Genomic DNA, 15,701 nt, shown 5'->3' with positions numbered 1-15,701 from the left:
CAGGAACATTTTGCTGCAGGAAGGTGTTAACCACTCTTGTGCCAGCACCAGCTTGGCCATCTAGATCCAGCTTCTCAAAGGGATTTAACTTTATTCTCTTGTTTGGAAAGGCCGATCATGCCTAAAGAAAGTGCTTAAGGAAGGATGGCAATGTGTTTGAACAGCCAGGTTTGCTAGGTTAATGGTTGGACTTTCCAATCTAAACGATTCTGTGACCTTAATAAACTGAAGAAGTGCATGTTGCATTACCAGAAAAGAGATGAAGTCCCTAGTGAATTACGTAGCTCATACCAGAGTGTTTGTAAGACCACTGAACTGGCCTGAACCATCATGTATTTTGTGTATGCCTTCCCTGTCGGAGAGGAAGATTCTCTGAGATTACTGAGGGAAAGGTTTAAGCATTTTAGTAGGGCTATTTTTTTTAAACAGCCCTTTGCCTGTCAACTCAGGTTATGAACCCAAAAAAAAAAAAAAGCTACCTGATGCTTAAAAGCACCTCTGCAACTTACCTGGAACCAACTTTTCTATGCATAAAAGCACCACGATCTGAAAGCCATCTGGGCCTAAGAGGCTTAGAAATAAATTGAACACCCTGCTGGAACACTTCCAGCCTTCAACAGCTCCTGCAGCTCCCTGGAGCCACAGAAGAGCAGACCTAGAAACTGTCAGACAAGGCTTGATACAACCTGTCAGGGACCCTGTGTCACAGCAATTCACTGGATGGAGGGGGTGAACGTACAGGGGAAGAAATGCCGTACCTGAAGGAACAGAGAAAGCCTTTTTTGGACTGACCAATTTGATTTATTTTTCCTCAATATATTTTAAAGCATACCTTTGAAACTACTGGAGGGTCTGCAATATTAAAACAGCTCTGAAAGAAGTAAGTTACTGAGCAGAATACCAATGAAGTGGTCAGAAAGGCACAGTAACGCATGGCCCTGCCAATTATTCTCATCAGAAACACAGGAGCATGAAAATTTTTCTTTATCTAGGAGAAGACTACAGTAGAAGATGATAAGGAAAAGATGTTCTACTGTATAATGTTTCTGTAACACACTCTCTCTTGTATTTGTCCCTGCTCTTTTGTGTTCTGCCATTTGGGGATGGAAGGCAGACAATGGTGTTTTTGTAGAGTTTTCTGCGCTACATAAAGGTAATTTAGCACAGAAAATTTTCCACTCCATACTTCTTTCAATTTTGGCTTCTCTGTGAAAGGTGGGTAAGAAAACTACATGTTAGGACAAGAAAGAAAATTTTTGAAAGAAAATAGGTCTCTGCTTGGAAACAGAACCAAAAAATTTCTAAATTCACAGAGATTTTTTTTACAATGTTTATTAGGAGTGCTGATAGAATGACAACCTGTGTAAATATAATGTATCAAGTTTATTGTGGAGTTAGTGCAGTTCATTACTGTTTGTTAGATAATGAGTGGATGTAGTTGACTAAATGAAATTTTGCCCAATATGAAATTGTTCACTCTATGCAGCTCTTGTACACACAGCACACACACAAAAACTAAGCAGAGAACCAAAATGGAAAAACTCGTGAGTGTTCATTCACACTCACACAGCAGTACAGAAAGACTGGAAGGTAAGAAGGAAGACCAGGAGGGTTGTTAAGAATGGCATGTTGTTAGCACTTAAATTAGCAGGTCACTAAAATCCCAGTACCTTTGCATGCATCTTCTCAGGACAGTCAGGTTTGGGGACAAAGGAAAATGAATAAATCCTAGTTAAGCCACATAGGTGAAACAGGATGAGGAGACCAATCACGGATAGCTCCCAAAGGGTACATAGTGACACTTCCAAAACCAGCCATCAGACAAACAACCTAAGAACAACGCAGGTAACACAAGGACACAATAGCTGGCATCCCTTGTCTTCGGTACTTTGCAGAGCATACCTGACAGACCTCCTGGACACAGGCATTTTGGTCCACGAATGCTGGGCAGTCAAGTATCTTGGCGATTTTGTGTATGTGGATACAAGAGTGTGAGTGAATGAGAAGTTTAAAAACTCAGTCCCCTCCAATAATGTTTTGCACTGACACATGCAACACTGTGAAAACTGGCACTGCAGAAAACAAGCACCGCGACACATACCTTTGATCAAAAACAATACTATCGTTCTTCTGCAATCCTCTTGAAAGAGATATAGAACATTTTTCTTTCATTAGAACTCTCTGCCCTCTAAGATAGATGGATTCTAGATGACAGACCTCCTACCTCACGTTGAATTTCCCAACATGAAGCCTTTTCCAAGTTCCCTGTGCTGTATCAAGAGTAATAAAGTACTTACTGAAAACACAGGACTAACATCCTTGCTTATGTAGTTTCTGTGGCTAAACTATTCCCTATAGACTGTTTCAAGACAGCAGTTGCGCAGTCTTTGCACCATTTCTTTAGGAACTTGTTGAACAGAAATAGTGCAACACAGTCAATAAGGCTTGATTGGTGAAAGGTACTCTGACACCATTGTGTTTGTTATCTGTCACAGGAAACAGGGATGCACAGGCAATGCTGACGGGCAAAGCTGACGACTCCTTGTGTGCTGTGGTAAAGCCATTCTAATGCAAGATCTTGAAGTGTTCTTTAAGAAGTAATCTTAAAAAAAAGTAGTAAGTTAATAAATAAATTAATAAAGTAATCTTAAAGCATTAAAGAAAGGGTGAAGAGCAGCAAACTGCACATTTATCCTGAATTGCTTTAAGGCCAGCAACTTCAACTGTAGTATTTTTATAAGCTTAATTCAGCTGCTAGAGTACTTTCAGGAAGAGGAAGCAGTAAGTGTCTTTAATACTTCCAGGTCTATTTTGGCTTCTTCTGAAGTAACTGACACAGACCCTGCTCAGTGACAGTACCCTACCCCTAGATGGATCATTGTCCTCTGTTGGGCTGCTAGTTCATGTTCTCAGGAGACATTACCTCCACTACTGCACTCAAACTCTCTGGTACACCATCTCTGTCACACCTTGAGGAAACAGTGTGATGAATAAAAAAATTTATTGTTGCTTTGTCATATAAAATGCATACAGCCACAGTTACAAGGTAAGGGGGCATAAAAGAACTAACAAAAGGAACATGACTTAACAACACAGTATTTTAAAATAAGGAGCAACGGGAATCTTGTCTAAACGCCTTTTCTTTTGGTATGTCCCTTCCACATCTTATCCCACACTGGCATTAGCATAGCTTGCTGTTTGCCAGTGCCAGGGCAGTTGGAAGGAATGGTACACTCGTCATCATCCATACACTATTACAGGGATGCCACCTTAATCCATACAGGTGAAAGGATGCACAAAACGTCTACAGCAGGACATGGATTAAACACTTGCTCTTCTTTATGGCTCTCATGCCACAGACTAGGACTCCTGAGGCAGGGGTTTTCCAGGCCAGGCTGAAGCAGAAGGCCCCTTGGCCCAGAAAACGTTCTGCACTGCAGGCAGTGGGACAGAGGTATGTGCCCAGTCCCTTTGTGCCACTGAATACAGCGGCACTTCCAGTCAGTTCTTCTCAGGGACACCGATGCTGGCAGCAGCCACAAGGAGTCGCGTACTAGACTGAGGCAGGATCTCCCATCAAGGACCTGCATGATGGGACAATCACACCACCAGCATTTTCTGGGGGAGAGGGGCACGAGTCCCAAACAGCTGCTGAGCTTCCATATGGAGTTCTTCCACATGGAAAACCACCGCCGAATTACTGAAAACAAAGCTATCCATACTGGTCCTGTGAGGTGCTGAACGCCTCAAGCTCTCCTGTAACCTGAGAATGCACCAAGCCAATTAACTGAAAGGGACGTGTGAATAACATCTTTCTCTCCCAGCTAAATGCAAGATCTTCAAACGTTCCTTTAAATTCTCTCCAGGCAGGTAGGCATTTTACTACCTAGCAGGTCCAGGTGACCCCGCTAACAGTTCAGTTTACACAGTCCCACTGGAAAAGGATGAAAGCTGCAACCTCCTCTATCTTCTCCAAACTCACTGGCCTGTCCTTGCATTTGCTGGGCCTTCAAGTGCCTGACTGAAGACGAACTTTTTCAGCTGATCCAGTTTATTGTCTTTTAAGGCATCCCGTATGGCACCGAAGAAGCTGAAGTAGTGCTGGAAGTTGTGCATCATGAGCAGGACACCAGCCAGCAGCTCATTGGTCACGAGGAGGTGATGGAGGTAGGCGCGAGTATGCCTCTGACAGCAGTAACAGGTGCAGCCTTCCAGCAAAGGACCAAAATCGTCCTGGTATCTGAGGAGGAAGCAACGTTGGATTAACATCAAAGGTAAGACCCATTCAAGTAGCAAACAGTATCCGGTTATTACATGGCCTTTGCAAGGGACTTGAGCCTTGAGGGCCGGAATCTAGTTGCTTTAAGACACAGAATCACAAAATCATCTAGGTTGGAAGAGACCTCCAAGATCATCTAGTCCAGCCTCTGACCTAACACTAACAAGTGCTCCACTAAACCATATCATGGAGCCAAGAGGCCACACAGTTGAGTCAGAAGATAGTTCTGACTGCATCACCACTAACAGCAGAGAGAAGCCTCATCTGTGCCTTCCCTGACAGAAGAGCTGCAGCACAAGACTCACCTCGCTAGCTATCAGTCCACAGAGGAGGAAGCTATCAGAAACAAGGATTTACCAATTCTGATATTCACAGAGCAGTATTCCCCTCTACTCCGAGATGCACTATTCTCACAAAATGAGGAGAAAGTGGAGCAATCAACAAATGAATGCTCAGCCTAGCAGCAGATGTGAAAAAGAAGAAAGGGCAGGCCAAAGTTTTTGTGAAATATCCCAGAATTGTAGGTATCTCACTCTACAGGCACTCCAGCTGAGTCACAAAGCAGAGGCTCTGCCACTGCTTCAAATAAAATCTTGCATCTGAAAATGACTCAAGTTAGTTAGATGCAGAAGACCCAAAGGATCCTCAGACAGCCTTTGTCAAACTACTGTCTTTCAACACTGCTAAGACCACAGTTTATCTGCTGGATAAGCGGTCAGAAAATCTCTGGCCTGAGATCAAGCAAACTGCAGTGCTTTCAGCCATACACTGCTGCTAGGTATCAGTCTGGAACGATTGTCTGACACTCTCCGTTCAGTGTTTAGAAGTTTTAGAAGTACTTTAATTTCCTCAACAGCTTCACATTTTATGAAGTCTCCCATCCCACCATATGCAATCAAATACAGAGGACAAAATCATGGTATTTCCTGGTACAGCTGCACGTACCCTCCTCACAAACCCACTTACCTTTTATCCTTCAGAAATATCTCAAATGGCGTCATTTCTGGGTCAGCTTTGGCGATTTCATCCTGGTCTTCTTCAGCGCCATTTTTCTCCAGGTCCTGGGCCCCATTTTGTTTTAAAACTGTTTTAAATAAAAAGACAACAGCCCTTTATAAACAGATAGAAAGGGCAGACGTGTAGCAACCCTACATTAGATGTTTCTGCTGCTCTCTTGCCAGATCAAAACTCCTACCACAACTTTCCACCTCCCTCCCATAGTAAGCAACTCTTTTTCTTTAATTATCATAGGTTAGTTAATACAAGTACAATTTTGGATGATTAAAACAGCAAGGGACAAGTGAAAACTGATCTATTAAATCTAATGAAGAGCTAGAGCTGAAATAACAGCACATTTTTTTGCTGCTCTACTGAGCTGAATTCTTAATAAAATGTCAAAATTATTTCCAGTCTGAACTGCGTGCTCAATAGAAAGCAGTCACCTGAACAAATTGATTTTATTGAGATTCTGTTAGAATAGACAGGCAACTCATCTGCATTCAATCATTCTGCTTTCCATGTTGTCAGTCTCAAAGATTTAGATTATTTTTGTTGCTGTTTTTTTTTCCCCTAAGCAACTGAAATCAAACAAGCTAATAGCACTGATGCAGACAGATCGATGCAGAAGATGTAGATTCCATACATCTTCCTTTTCAGCAGTCTATCTTAAAAATAAAAAAAAAATCACCCCATAATTTTGTAGGTTTGCATTTTTAGGCTTGTTCTTGAGTGGGAGATGTTTCTGGAAACATCAATATTATTACTGTTTGCACAATCCATGCCTACTGAGTGTTACACAGACAGAACAAAGAGGCCGTCCCTACCATAATCTTTTGGTTTAAGAATAAGGTGAGATGAGGTAAAGAACAACAAACAGAGAAGGGTTTTAAAAAAAAAAAAAAAAAAAGGAGCAAGCACAAAGAAACGAGATGTTCTGTTCTATTCATCTGGTTTTGAATTATCCAGGCATGAAAAGAAGCTAGGTTCTACCTAGGAGGAAAAATGTAAAATATTTTTTTTTATGTTAAAAACATTTACTAAGTCCAAAACAAGATGACTGCTTAAAACATGTTTAATAGATGCTTTAGCGGTTGCTACACATGCTCCTATCTCAAAGCTTAATGAGGTAATGAGTTATGAACATCTTGTTTTTGTTCTGATATGACTGATGAATGCAAGAGCTGAGAGGGAAGCTGCCCAAAGAAACAGGATCCCTAACTTTGGTCAGCTAGAAAGGAGAAGGGACTTTATTTTTAAAACAAGCACATATTCGGTTAAATATAAAGGTCAAGTATCATAGAACATCACATAAATAGGTCCAGCCTTTACTGCTAACACCAACAGAAAATTTGTCAATGGTGTCAAACAGTTCTAGTGAGGGCAGATAAACACAGTTAAGCCTATATAAACCTCTGTTCAGTAGGTGTTTCTGAAATCATTAAGCACATTTTGGCTAATCAGGCATTCAGGTCATAGGCTGAGACCTTAAGTTCCCCTCAGAGGTTTCACACCACAACATCCCACCTTCAAGAGCAATATTTGACAACTAAATTCCAGGTTTTCCTGTGATTGCTGCACTTAAGGCCAAAACCCTCAAACGCAGACTCCTCCAAAACATGAATTATGCTTGCCACAGTACTGGCTGATAGGGAAACAGCCTACCTGCTGCTTCAGGCTCTGGATGGTAATCATAGCCAAAAACCAAGGCACAGCCCCGCTCCGTCACTTGGAAGGGAAAGAAGCTCTCAAAGATGTCCACGCCCCTTTCAATGCACTCGAGCACCTCATCTGGTTTGCCCACGCCATGGATGATTCTGTAAGAGATGCACAAAGACAAGCCTAGAATATCCCGAGCAGAAGGAAGCATCCATCATGTCTGAAGTGATTTGGGTCCTTTCACAACCACATAAATACACTTAAATTCAAAATTCACCTAAAAGCTATGCCTTTAGGCACAGGTATTTTCCTTAGTCATGTATCTGCCCTAAGTAACTACAAGTTACCAGATATATGGACCCGTTTGTTTAGTAACTGCTCAGGAGGCAGTCTAAAAAGACTCCATCAGGAGCAGCAGTAGATGGCTGGTCAAAGACACAAGTCCTTTGGGTGACAGACAGTTCTCCAGGCACTCGAACTACCTGGAAGAGAATATGCTAACGAGAAGCATCAGTGGAAATGGAAAGAAGTTCCTTGCTTTTTTTCTTTCTTCCTCTCTATACTCTGCCTACTCCAGCATACCTTTTCACCCTCACTGATGCACACTTTATTCTACAAATAACGTCTCCGATTCTCTAAAACAAATGATTTACCCCCAAACCTGGGCTGTAACAGGGATATGGCATTAAGAGCCAGGAAGAGCCCAGCTGGATTGCCATCAGTGGTAATGGAGATCCTGCTGTTAGCCAAATTTAGCTGGTAGCTTCCCCGAGGCGTTGGTGAAGCAGAGGGGAACAGAGCAGTGCCTGCTCTCCTGCAGGTGCATGGCTGGGCTGACAGCAGTAAAAGCTAATGCAGAGATCTAAACAGATAATTAGGAAAATACACAGGGGCCAACAAATGAAGTCACAAGGTGCTGTTTTTAGTAATTTCTCTAAGTACTTGGATTAATCTGATGAGCACAGAATATGGATGGGAAAAAATTTACTGCATGAGTGTCTTCTGGTTTGGGCTCTTGTGAAAGGAAGAAAATGACACTCAATAGTTAAAATACTAGCTCAGCATACGTGACCAAAACCCTTGCTAAAACTTACCTTTGAACAGCTAAGGACAAAAGTTTGTTCTTGCAAGGGTTCTGCCCCTATTGAGAAGGAAAACTTTGACCAGGAGACTGCTGTATGTGAAAGGACCCTAAAGATTAAATTCTTAAGATCATTTCTCCAACACAAAAAGCCGTTCCTTCCCAGGTGAAGCAGAGGAAATGTTTGCCTTCTAGAGAGTTTCATATTAGGATGGAAAACACAGCTGCAAAACAGCTTCTCCAGCCAGAATGGCAAGGGTGATTCAAGCAAGCAGGACTGTCTGAAATTCACTTGAGGTATTTACAAGACCCCCTAAGGCACACCAGCTTTCTTCCTGCAAAGAGGTCAGGAACGCTTGTCTTAACCAGACGAGCAAACCATCTGACAGATGAGGCAGATGCTCTGGTAGCCACGGAGGTTAGCTGAGCAGATTGGACTCTAATGCTCGCAGGGGATCTTTTTAAGCAGCTCAACCAGACAAGATGGCAACAACACAGCAAGCCTCCTAATTGTCAGGAAAATTCAAACCCCAGGCACCGCTAAGCATGAACAAGCTGCAGTACCGGGCACACGTTTGCATTTTACTTCCCTTTGAACACCGGCAGGTAAGAGCAATGCTCAGCTAGCAGAGGGCAGCACAGCTACAGAAAGACAGCAGGGCCTGAGTCATTCTCTTTGGGAAACGATGAAAAAAGCACCCATACAAGGGCAGGAGCAACAGAAGTAGTAAGAGCAACCCAGAACGCATACAAAAGCCAGCAAGCTCAACCCAATCGTAACTCCTCCACCTCTGAACCACCTAGCAAATATTAGCACACGTTTTCTGGAAGCCTTTAGTTACTGTAAATCATCTGTAAGAGTCAGGAACAGTGCCACTTCCATCCTGATTCTGGCATGGATCAGATGGGCAGAACCAACAACGCAGAAGACGCTACAGTCCCCACGTTATGCCAAGCCAAGCAGGGAATGCAATTCTGGTTGGCCAGGCTGTACCAGCTCTGGTAATTCACAGGCTCACTAAGATTTTTTCTGAGAAGGTGCCCCTGTCGAAAGGGTTGATAATTTTTTGTTCTAGCTGAACTTCCAGTAAACTACGTCCTCAGAGGCCAAATGCGAACAGCCCAGACATACCCTACCTATAGTTTGGCCTGAAGAAAATAAAAGACTTGAACTCAATTTTGATTGTTCTCAGAATGTGGGGAATATTAAAATCCACAGTGTAAACACAGCTTGGTGCCAGTTATAACCGAGAATTGAAACAAGGGTTGAAGTCTGAAGACAGTGGTGGAATAGATGCAGCCCGGCCCATACACACAGTGCTGTGCAAGGCCGTGACTGTTTCCTACAGCAGTACTGCAAAGCAGCCTGTAGATGCTCCTCATAAAAGGACAGACGGGCTTCTTGGGATGTCGCCCACACAACTTACCTTGGTTTATCCTCTGGCAGCTCTGCTGTGACAGAAGCTATCAGTTTCAACTTGGTCTCCTTGGCCATGGCAGATCCCTGGAAGCCATCTAGCAGAAAGCCACCCACAGGTCGCTTGGCAGTCTCCCTGGCTGATCTGATCCTCTCTTCCAAGATATCTCCACCTTCAATTGCCCCAAACATTACGCTTCCTTGTAGTTCCTGGCCCAGAAGAAAGCTACAAGTGTTAGAGCTCTGCCAAAGACAAGCAAGATCCTACAGCCCAGACTCCAGATGCCTGCTACTTAAACCCCACATTCCCAGAACTTGGAAAACCAACAGCATTTCATCCCACGTAAGACAAGTCCCTAACACAGCACTGTGAAATCCAAGGTAGAAATGGGATTAAGAGAGACAATGTTCTGTTCCTGGCCTTGACACTGACTGACTGAGAATTTTAGTGCCTTTTTTCCACCTTACAACCACAGATCATTTCTGTACACCAGCTTTTTGCAGACATCCCCTCAGCACTACATGTGTCAGAGGAGAATACAAAGCAGGTGTCCTTGTCCTGGCTGTCAGACACCAGAGCTCACACTTGATTGCCTTTCAGAGGATGCCAGTATCAGCTCCTGCAAGCACTTTCTTTTGTAATACAAACTTGGATGATTTGTTCCCTTTCACCAAAAGGGAAGTTAGTTTCAAGCCTCCTGGAAAAAATACAGAATAGCACTGGCAAATCCTGGCAAGTCCTCCTTCACATGGAAATGAAGGGACTGCAGAGCAAAAAGATGAGTTGTCTCAATCTGAATGAGAAAAATCCTACTTTGCCCGTGCAAACATAGCATGAGGGTTAAGTGAAAGAAATTCACTACATGTTATTATGAAAAGAAAATGGTAGAAGGAAAACCTACTGTTCTGATACACATATATATACACACATATATATATATACATATCTCAAATCAGGTATTTATATGTATGACATCTTGGGGACCTTACCGGTGATTTCTCCAGCAGCTGAAGGCATATGTCCAGGAAGGAAAGCGACCTATCCACAGACTTCTTGGCCCTTTTCCTACTAACTTCCCCAGAAATGGTGTCTCCGTCAGAGATGCACTGGAACCAGTCTGGCTGGATAGCCCGCTGAATGTCCATGAACCTGGAAGCTGTTATTTCCATGCGCCCCGCGGTACCCCACACAGACACTGTCTGCCAAGAAAAAATAGGGATGAAGGTTCGTGCAAAGATTAACGGACCTGTTAACTTGGTGACACATCAGATGCTTGAACGACACTACATAAACTCCCCAGGAGCATGGCTCAGGTAATCAGCTGCCCTCGGCACAATGAATGAACAAGATAAGCGACCAAGGCAGGATTTCAAGGATACTCTTTGGTGAAACCATCACACATACTCAGCACAGCAACTTCTCAATGTGTTTGGAAGTCTCTGAAACAGAGCAACTGGGCTGGCCTATCAACACCAAAATCAGTGGCAGAATTGGGAAAAAAAAATGAGAAAGAAGAAAAGATTTAATTGCCATCAAACTTATGTTTTCATCCCACGAAGAGCAGCAAAGGCTGTAATGGGAAATACAACTCACTAGTTTTTCTGTACACTATACAAAATGCAGCAGCAGAATTTATTTCCTCTTCCAAGTGCACAGACACACTGGGAAGAACACAAACACCTGTAAGGCAATTTAATCTTAGAATCCAATGTTATTTTAGGTCTCAAATTCAGCCGCTTAAGGGACTGAAATATCAAATGCAAAAGAAATAGAGATTTCAAACCAAAAAAACATAAGAAATGGCAGGCACTCTTTTGGATTGTAGTGTCTGTTCCATGTGCACACTGGCCCTCATTTTCCATCACTACTCCATATTGCCCTCATAAAAGATTTTAAAGCCAGACAAAGCACCTGCACAGAGAAGTTAAGGCATATGAACGCATCTGGGCTAGCAGATGTCAACATTTAATCCACCAAATGTTCAAGTCCACACAGCGCTACTGGAACCACTGCAACAATCCACCATATTTCGTCCTATTCTGTGGAATCAATGACTAACCCAGAGTGCAACTTGACAGTTCCTTTCGTTATGTTGTTTTCAGACTTTTGACTCTGCTGCTGTAAAACTTTAAAGAGGCATTAAAGTAGGTTACGTATTGGGCTTGAGTTCTTTAGAAGCTGGTTATTTTTACCTGCAACCCCCTTATTGTTTTTTAAATGTGAAAAGGTCTGTCCATTCATCTATCTCGCCTAATTACTTTTGGCCTCGCTATCTTGGTAACAGAGACAGACAGAAGTCTCTTAAGTAATATAATTTTTTGGTAAATTCCCCATTAAAAAAGCAACTTCAAAAGAGGGAGACCACAATTAGTATCTGCAGAGCAAGGACACGAAGTATAATAAAGTCTGGTTGCCTTCATACTGCTGTCCATGAAAAAAAAAAAAGCTTTAATAAATAAAGTAGCCATGCTGCTAAAGCCCTAGGTGGCTTAGAGACCTGATAAAGAACACTACACCATGATTATTTAAATCCAGCCTGTGCCAGGCTTTCTGGCACAGAATCTAGCAGAGCTTTCTGTCCATTGCTTTCAAAGAGCTTTCAGAAGTACTTGTCAGCACAGATCCAGCTGCAGAAAGACAACTCACTGGCCTTGTAACTAGGTGATGAAAGTCTGCACCAGCCTCCAAGAGAAAAAAAAAAATAATTCAACCCCGCAGCACCCAGAAGGCTGCTCTAACATCACAGCTGCACAGCAGTGAAATGAGCTTCAGGCAATTCCTCTCCTGCAGAGGGACAAGACTCAGCCTGGTTCCTAGCAAGATAGTGCAAAAAAACCCCTGTCTGGCAGAGGTTATCCTCTCTCATTCAAAGACCTGTTATCGTACCCAAGCAGGCCTTGGTACTGACCACATCTAAGCAGGTGCCAGGAGCAGCCCTTCCAGGCCAAAACTGTAGCAGACACCAGGCAGTATGTGGACTGTGTGGGGAATACACACACCTGTAGGCTGGAATTGGCAAAGGCCCACAAGGCTAGGCCTGAGATGTCTTCCTGCAGAAATGCTAAGTTCTTCCCCTTTGTGGGCCTGTAGCAGACTATAACCAAAGACAGCGTTTCAGGTTTACTGCTTATCAATGGCATCACTTTAAGCTTGTTCAGCACGTAAGCCAGAATGCACGTATTCTCTTTTACTGCCATGTTAACCGCAACAGCACGAGAGTCCAGAGCTCTCCTTCCAATCTGAATCACCACTTAACTACTCAGGAGCTGTTCTTACACTGCCAAGTAAAAAAACCATCCAGCTTTATTTAGTTGGAGGTACGAGCAGGTAAGTGACATTCTTCTTAGTGCAGAAAGTTATTTTTCTATAGTGTATGAATATCACCCTGTAGCACTCTAGGCACACCCACCCAGGTAAGGAGGACAGACGGGCAGCTCTCGTTTGAGAACCTGAAGTGAACTCTTTCAAGTCTTCACAATTACTGTACCTTGTTAGTGTTGTAGCCAGATGGACAAGGAGTGACTGGGTCATGAAGGGAGCAGTACATCGCCGTGTCTGGCATACCTGGCAACATAGCAACAGAGTAGAGCTTCATGAACCAAAACAAAGCTAAAACAGAGGCACGTTTTGTGAATTTTCAAAAGGGAATAGGGTATCTTCCCACAAATAATCACACAAATCCTCCCCTGAAGTTCTTCTGCAGGACTGGCTAAGAAACCACTGCTCAGTTGATGTCTCAGCACCAAAGACAGACAACTTTTTCCCCAGCTTTACTGACTAAAGAGAAGAGAGCACAGCATCAGCACAAACCATGAAATAACACCCATCAGTTCTGCAAGCTACGTAGCCCCACTGAGGTTTATATGTGTTTTTTCTCAATTAATACTCCTGCTACTGAAATTCACCAGACACAGTAACTGATTCACTTGACCACTCAGCTGACACAATCTAAAGAGAGCAACAGCCTGAAGCCTAGAATTTTAAAAGGAAGGACAACATATTGTGAGAAAACAGATCAGCTACAGACATGAGATTTATCATCTCTGCCAAACCAGAGTTTTCAAATGTCATGAGTAAGTTAAGACAGTAACGCCACAGTTTTCTCTTCAAGGATAGGCACTGAACTTAGTAAAGCTTCCAAGAAGTTTCAGGTAGAAGGGATTTTCAATTTTTCTTGATGGAGTAAGTTGACGCAATGTAATCAATGTTTATCAGGAGCTGCATGCAAACTTCCTTTGGAAATCCAAGCCATAGCTTTGCCTGTGTAATGACTGAAATCAATGTCCAGAATGTTAGTGTTTTGTTTTGTTTTTTTTAAAAAAAGGTCTCAGTACATAGGACAAAACTCCTTAAGTTGTTTTTTTTTGGTTTGTTTGTTTAATTTTTAACAATTTATGTGCAATTGAAACATACTAAACATTCATAAACATACCTCAGGTCTGATTAAAACTATTAACAACTCAGAAGTTATTTTTCTTGCACAGTCCAATAGATTTCTATGTTAAGAAATGTCCATACATTACAAACATTAAACAGACACTCTACCACATCATGGGATTTACCATATACCCACTATAGCCTGAGACACCTAGACAAACAGAGCATCCCAGAGAAGTTTGTTGACCTGGCTGATCATCCTCCATTTCTCTGAGCTACCTGCTCAGACAGAAATACTAACTCTGAATACAGATATTCATGCAAAATACCAATTTTACATTCACAGCACGCTCAGGTTCCTTCCCCACCCAAGCACACCAACAGCGATCTCGGTTACATACCACATGTGGTCAGGCCTTTACCCATCTGTAATGTCAGCCAGGGGAAAAACAAGACTGCGATGAACACAGGACCTGTGGCTTCGCACATCCTTAGCGCCAAGGTAAAGGCTTCATTTGTGCTACAAGAATGGAGTACAGGGACTGACAAAGACTACAAAAGCTTGGTGCAGTAGCTGAGGACTGTGGCATCATTGCTTGTTTTATACGCAACTTATGGATAGTTGCATGTGTTCTTAAAACTGACCATGCAACGTGGAAAAACAGAAGACAAGAACAGGAAGCAAGTACAGCCTGACTGCTAAACCAACAGGAATGAAGGACAGGGGGAAAATTATCTTCTCCCGCTGCTTGTTTAGCTCCTCAAAGCTCTTGCAAATCCACCATAGGTTGCTCCCCTAACATCCTCTCAGGACAGGAATAGATTGCAGCCAGAAGTGTCCACCAGATAAGACTGATTTGATGGGAGGGGTGCTTTGCCCCTTCTTCACACTGGATGAAGATTTTAAAGATTTTTTTTTCCTCTTTAATTATTTCTCACACTGAATTAAGACTTCTTGATGGGTCAGATGAAACCAACTGCTTTATGATAATAAAAAAAAAGCCAGGCTGAGCAGATAGATATTCAAAGGGAATTATTTAGACAGCTGTATGGGAAAGGCTGTTTTCAGGGCAATTTCTAGTTTTCTCTTAGAAGAGGTCAGAAATCTCACTTTGCAAGATTCACTTGCAGCAGCGTCAGGCCACACTAACACCCCTCCCAGGTCTGGTCTCAACTTCTGATTTAAGCTCAGCGTAGTCAGTGCTGAAGCACCCTCAAGAAGATGGTTAGGGGCTGGTAAAGCGAAGCAAAGCAAAACTACGTATTTTTGTACTGTTTAAAGGATTTCTGGTCATACTGCTGACAAAATACAATTTTAAGCCCTCGTTAGTGATGCTTTGGGTAAGAAAACACCTGAATGTGGAAACCCTCTGCACCTACTCGCTGCCTAAATACGCACCCGTGGCACCCGCCCGCGCTCCCTCTCCCAAGGCACACACCAACACCCCCGTTACACAAACACCCCCCGTTACACAAACACCCCCCGTTACACTTTACCTACAAACTTCGCAGCTCCTTCCTTGTACTCTTCCAGCACCTCGTGGAGCTCCGCCCTGCACCCGGACACAAAAACAGGTAAATTACGCCAACAAAAACCAAACCGCCGAGGAAAACCGGCGGCTCCTGAGCTCCATGTCCCCCCGCAAGGTACTCACATGGAGGACAGGGTGAGCTGGGCCACAGGGGGGACCCCGGCGACCTCCCCGAGGGTGTCGCAGGTGAGGTGCGGCGCGGAGCCGCACCGCGTGTACAGCAGGCAGCCGGGCAGCGGCAGGGCGCCCGCCCCGCTCCGGCCCAGCCCCGCCAGCATCCCCAGCCGCCCGCCGCCCACCCCGCACAGCTTCAGCCGCATCCCGGGCCCGAGCAGAAGGAGGACGAAGAGGAGAAGGAG

At 43.5% G+C, this 15,701-nt stretch overlaps 1 protein-coding gene across 2 annotated transcripts; it reads right to left on the bottom strand.

Annotated features, from left to right (window-relative positions):
* Nucleotides 1–2,984: 2,984 nt before the first annotated feature.
* Nucleotides 2,985–15,693, bottom strand: QTRT2 (queuine tRNA-ribosyltransferase accessory subunit 2). 2 transcript variants are annotated; one of them, XM_048057924.2, is made up of 9 exons: nt 15,466–15,539; nt 15,308–15,363; nt 14,212–14,330; nt 12,921–12,997; nt 10,423–10,632; nt 9,443–9,642; nt 6,941–7,092; nt 5,246–5,363; nt 2,985–4,240 (listed from the first exon to the last, which is right to left on the bottom strand). In XM_048057924.2, exons 3-9 carry the CDS (start codon nt 14,297–14,299, stop codon nt 3,979–3,981), a joined length of 1,107 nt encoding a protein of 368 aa, XP_047913881.1. In that variant the 5' UTR covers nt 14,300–14,330; nt 15,308–15,363; nt 15,466–15,539; the 3' UTR covers nt 2,985–3,978. The 2 variants fall into 2 exon arrangements, with proteins under 2 accessions (XP_047913881.1, XP_013039581.2); XM_013184127.2 differs by lacking the exon at nt 14,212–14,330 and having other exon boundaries at nt 15,466–15,693.
* Nucleotides 15,694–15,701: the final 8 nt, after the last annotated feature.

Source organism: Anser cygnoides, chromosome 1, assembly GCF_040182565.1.
Source record: "Anser cygnoides isolate HZ-2024a breed goose chromosome 1, Taihu_goose_T2T_genome, whole genome shotgun sequence".
In the NCBI taxonomy this organism is placed as follows: domain Eukaryota; kingdom Metazoa; phylum Chordata; class Aves; order Anseriformes; family Anatidae; genus Anser; species Anser cygnoides.
This window is presented reverse-complemented; position numbering and strand designations above follow the sequence as displayed.